The 4,979-nt window shown below is 50.7% G+C and overlaps 1 protein-coding gene across 1 annotated transcript; it reads left to right on the top strand.

Annotated features, from left to right (window-relative positions):
• The first annotated feature begins 2,513 nt into the window (after positions 1-2,513).
• LOC111722416 (PWWP domain-containing protein MUM1L1-like) lies at positions 2,514-4,427 on the top strand. Its single transcript, XM_023508469.1, has one exon. The coding sequence runs from the start codon at positions 2,514-2,516 to the stop codon at positions 4,425-4,427; it is 1,914 nt and encodes a 637-aa protein (XP_023364237.1).
• Positions 4,428-4,979: the final 552 nt, after the last annotated feature.

The following is a 4,979-nucleotide window of genomic DNA, read 5'->3' as shown; positions in this document are numbered from 1 at the left end:
GCAAAAAAAAAAAAAAAAAAAAAAAAAAGATTCTGGGGCATGTGGAATCACAAGTTTGCAATAAGCATTCCTGGGTAATTGGACAACTGATGCTTAATATAGTTCCTATGCTGCAATTTTAAGTATCATAAAATTTCCACATATGTGTTTAAAATAAGGAACTAAATGGAGCAGAAAATAACTTTCACACTGGAGGCAGAAACATTGGCAGGGATGTGTGGAGTCAGTGAGTGTGGATTATATGCATCCATGCCAGGCACCTTGGGTTCTGACGTGATCCTGCCGCATGTGTGTCTGTGTGTGTGTGAGAGAGAGAGAATTTGTGCCAGCTTTGGGGGGATGCACATGCATCTGTTCTTGGGGTGTGGGAGGTACCCTGGGGCTTAGAGGGGAGACAAACAGCTGAGTCACGTGTGAATCTCTTCTCCCCGTTGTTCTGTGTCCTCAGGTGATACCTGCGCTTGAGAGCCCAGTGCTGTGAGTTCTCTAAGGCAGAGAGTGCCAAAGCTGTGTGATCACACAGCCCTAAGCCCAGACTCTGTGCAGGGTGTCCCCCAAATATGTGTATTTCGTTATCCCTGTGCATTCATCTTACACCTACAGGTGTGTGTGAACAAGACACGCACGCACACGTGCACTTATTAAGAAATGATCTTTCATGCCATAGAACTTAGAATTTGAAGTCCATGAAGCCTGAGCTGAAATACGTAAATGAGACGTAATATATATTGCGTACGATTAGAGAAAAGTAGAGAATGTCAAGAGTATTTGGGGTAAGAAGGTGGGAAGAGAACGATTGCAGGAATAATCACATTTCTGCAGCACACATTTCTATGAAGTGGGAGAGCTCATTAAATAAAGCGTGGACACCTGGGAAACCTTGCTGTGACCCGATCACAGAAATGCTGTAGGAGAATGGGCACTCATGAGACACTGTTTCCAAGTCCCCTATGGCAGCAACTCTAGTTTAACATGCCACGTACACGTATGAGAGCACGTGAATGCGTGTGTAACGTGTTGCAAGGATACGCGTCATCCTCTAAAGAGTGAGCATCTGTAACACACTGTCCCTTTCATGGATCTTTCTGTGCGTTTCATATTCTCTCCAAGCACATTTAATGTTACTGTGAATTGGAAAGATGCAGCAACATTACAAACCTCATTTTCGTTCCACACACAGGCAGACCGCTCATTTTGTGTCCGAGGCTGGTGCTATCACAAAGGGACTAGTCCCCTCTGTTCTGAAATAGGACAACCCTGGCATCCACGGAGTAACATAACGTGGCGGTGTTCTGAACTGCAAAAGAAGGAAGAAAACCAACACGACATGACTTTATGGATGACATTAAGTTGTCAGCTGTGTTTCAAAAGGGCAGGGATGAGAGAGCTGGGGAGGGAACGTGACAAATCTATCCCCACTTACCTGGCTTAACTTTTTATCTGTTTTGGATTTTCCAGATTGACATTGGTGGTGCCCAGATCCTGGGTATCTACGTTCAGCACCGTTCAGCACCGTTCAGCCCCCGGGAGAACAGTGCGCCTGAGAGACAGCAAGCGAGGAGAAGGGTGTGCGCACAGGCAGGTGGTGCGTGAGAAACTGGGTAAGACTTGCCCATTGACTGAACATCCATTTGCAGCCATTTCCCGTGGGAACGTGGGATGTGGGTTTCTTTGCACCCCACTCTGCAGACACTTGTTTTCATGCTAAGACTTGCAGACATGATGTTTGGAAGGCCAAGTTTTAAGCCACAACACAGAGGTGCAGGTCGTAGCCAGTGACCAGTGCTGCAGCAGTCCTCATGGACCACGACAGCCAGCCATCGTCAGTATGACGTTTACGGCCTCTGGCTTCTCAGCTCATGCCCTTGCACATGCCACCATGCTGACAGCTACCGTCTGTACCCAAGAGATGGCCTCAGGCTTCCTGCGGTGCGCAGAGCAGCACTAGCACCCTAGAAAGGAGAAACAAGAAAGCTTTCCCATAGGCTGAAGCCCAAGGAAGCCGAAAGTCATAGAACATCCCATAGGAAAACCGGGGTCCCTGACAGGACACACCTCTCCCTCACGCAGATGTGTTCCTTGGTGTTCACTCGTTGCAACTAGGACTAGACTAGCTCGGACTGTTCCAAGACACTGGGACCCCTCCGTATTTTCCCCCAAACCCTTGCCATATACCAGCCCCCACCAAACACACCCGTTGTGTTTCCTCGCCCCAACCATCTCTCATCAGTCTCACTGTGAGTGCACAGCGCCTCTGCTCTCAGCAATGGGATTTCTTCTGTCTCACGTCTCCTTTTTCTTTCTGCCCTCCAGCACAGTCCAGTATGGTGCACTGAAAGCTCGAGCTCCAGCATCTCTGGGAGATCTCGATGGAGGGAGACGGCCACACAGGCTGCAAACCCCTGAGTGTGAAGGCAGAGGCGGCCTCAGCCAAGAGCTGCGGTCACAGTGGTCATGGCAGTCGAATGCCTCAGCCTCTCTTGGTGACCTCTTCACCCGCGACACACGTCATCATGGACTCTGAGTATGTCCTCTGCAATTGGAAGGGCCGCTTATGGCCAGCAAGGGTTTTGTCCAGATCTGGGGCTTCACTGAAAAATAAGCAGAAGGGGACATTTTCTCTAGCAGTTCAAATCCTCTCGGCAGATAAAAAAGTTAAAGTGCGGGGCAGAGACGTGCAGCCCCTAACTAAGTCTAAAATTGAAGCCATTGCCTCCTCCTCAGCAGTGGTGCAGTCGAAGGTCAGAGCTGCACCTGAACAGGAAGAGTGCTACAGAAGAGCCCTGAAAGTGGCCCTGGAGATTCTGAATCAGAGAAAACCAGATGCGCAGGAGACCACCACGCCATCCCAGAAGGGGCCGGCAAAGCGAGCCAGGCCTCCCCCTCGTAGAAAGCGTCGGAAACGCAAAGGGAAGTCACGGAAGCGTCCTGGCAAACGTGAAGACCCGGGGTCACTGTCGGTGCGTTCAGAGAGCAAGAAGGGTGTGCACGGTGGTGCATCACGGGTACACACAGTGTCACTCCATGGTGAGGAGGAGGGCAAGAGAAAGGCAGACACCTCCACAGCCATGTCCTCGCATCCCCCAGGCGAGGAGGAGGATGCATGTGCTGAAGACCAACAGGTGGCTCCATGTAGGCCACCGGGGCTGGTCCCCACTGTGCCCACAGCTCTGGACAGAGAGGCCCAGGACACCTGCCCAAAGGTCCTGGCTGCCTCCTCTGCACGCTCAGACTGTGCAGTGAGCACTGAGCAGCCTGCAGAGGGTGCAGGGGACCTGGACATGGAAGGTGCCACAGCAGCCTGCAGACCCCCACCACCCCTGCAGCGGTACTCGCTCCGTCTTGCGGATAGGAGGAGGAAGCTTCAAGGCCCACATTTGGAGAAGGGACTGCAAGAACCTCCACCAAAGCCTACTAAGCCCATCACCGCTCTTAAAACAGCTGGCGGTAAACGACGGGGGCGACCTGCAAGGATTGCATTCCCGCAGGAGCCGTGTCCCATTGAAACAGGAACCATGGTTTGGTTTAAATTTCAAGACCTTCCATTTTGGCCGGCGGTGGTAAAGAGTGTCAGCAAGGCAGAGAAGACTGCCAGGGTGCTCCCAATTGAGGCAAACCTGTGCCCTGGCAAGAGCGGCATCCGCGTCCCTCTTCGGAGATTAAAGCCCCTTGATTGTAAAGAGAAGGAGAAGCTCCTGAAGAGAGCCGAGAAAGAGTACAGGCAGAGTGTCAACTGGTGCTTCTCCCTGATCTCCCACTACCGAGAGGGACTCACCCGTGGCTCTTTTGCCGGCTCCTTCCTCGACTACTATGCTGCTGATGTCAGCTACCCGATGAGGAAAGCCATCCAAGAGGGGGACCTGGAGATTGACTTTCCAAAGGTGAATTACGCAGACCTGGAGGATTCAGAGGAGGAGGCCTCCCCACGCGGGAAGAGGCCCTGCAAGAGAATTCTCCCGGACCGGATGCGGGCCGCTCGGGACCGAGCCAACCAGCAGCTAGTCGACTTCATCGTGAAGAGAAAGGGGGCTGACCACCACCTTCTGGACATCTTGAAAGGCAGGAAACCGTCCAGATGGCTGACGTCATTTCTCAATTCAAATAGGTACTTGCTCTGCATCGAGACATACCTGGAGGATGAGGATCAGTTGGATGTGGTGGTCAAACATTTACAGGAAGTCTACAAACACATAGACCGTGCCATGCTGACTCGGATAAGAGATGACAAGGTCAACTTCGTTCTGGAAGTCCTTCTGCCGGAAGCGATCATTTATGCAATTGCCACACTGGAGGGGCTAGACTACCAGGCAGCAGAAGAGAAGTACCTGCGGGGACCACCTGTGCATTACCGTGAGAAAGAGCTATTTGACAAGAATATCTTAAAGAAAACTAGGAAGAAGGCAGCAGCCACCAGGGGAGCTTATTAGGTCTGCTCCTGTGCCCTGACCTGGCAGGCACCTTCCCCCTCTCTAGAATTCGTTCCAAAACCTATTTGTATGAAACTCGTGATCATTCTCTGTGGCAAGTAAATGTGTTCTGGAAAGTCAAGACTTTGAGCAGGTGCGTAACTCGTCCTGGATCCATCTCTGGTGTTTGTGCTTTGTGCGGTTCATACCAAAGTCCATGGGCTGCTGGGCAGTCAGCAGCACACTGTTCATTGTCGCTTCTCCTTCCCAAACTCTCCGGGCGCTGTTTTGTAAACACTTTGCAAACAGTTTATTTGCCTTGACTTTTTGGGGTGTGTCATTGCCCAGATAGTTCCAGAAGAAAACCTCGATTTTCATACCGTGTCTGTTAACTGTACTTGACATTTTCATGTAGGACACACACCGGTTTATTTATTTATTTTATATGACAAGTCACTGATATCAGCTGTGAAGTAACTCTCATTTTAAAGCCTAATGTATATTATTACGTTATACATTGAAGTTTTCCTTAGATTCCCTTTTAACATGATGACTGAATTTTCCCTGCAAGCC

This window comes from Otolemur garnettii, unplaced genomic scaffold (assembly GCF_000181295.1).
Source record: "Otolemur garnettii isolate 467f Iridium unplaced genomic scaffold, OtoGar3 scaffold00249, whole genome shotgun sequence".
In the NCBI taxonomy this organism is placed as follows: Eukaryota; Metazoa; Chordata; class Mammalia; order Primates; family Galagidae; genus Otolemur; species Otolemur garnettii.
Note: the sequence above shows the minus strand (reverse complement) of the source record. Positions and strands in the feature narration are given on the sequence as shown.

Coding starts and splice junctions, on each gene's coding strand:
- LOC111722416 (XM_023508469.1), top strand. CDS start 2,514: ATGGACTCTGAGTATGTCCTCTGCAATTGGAAGGGCCGCTTATGGCCA.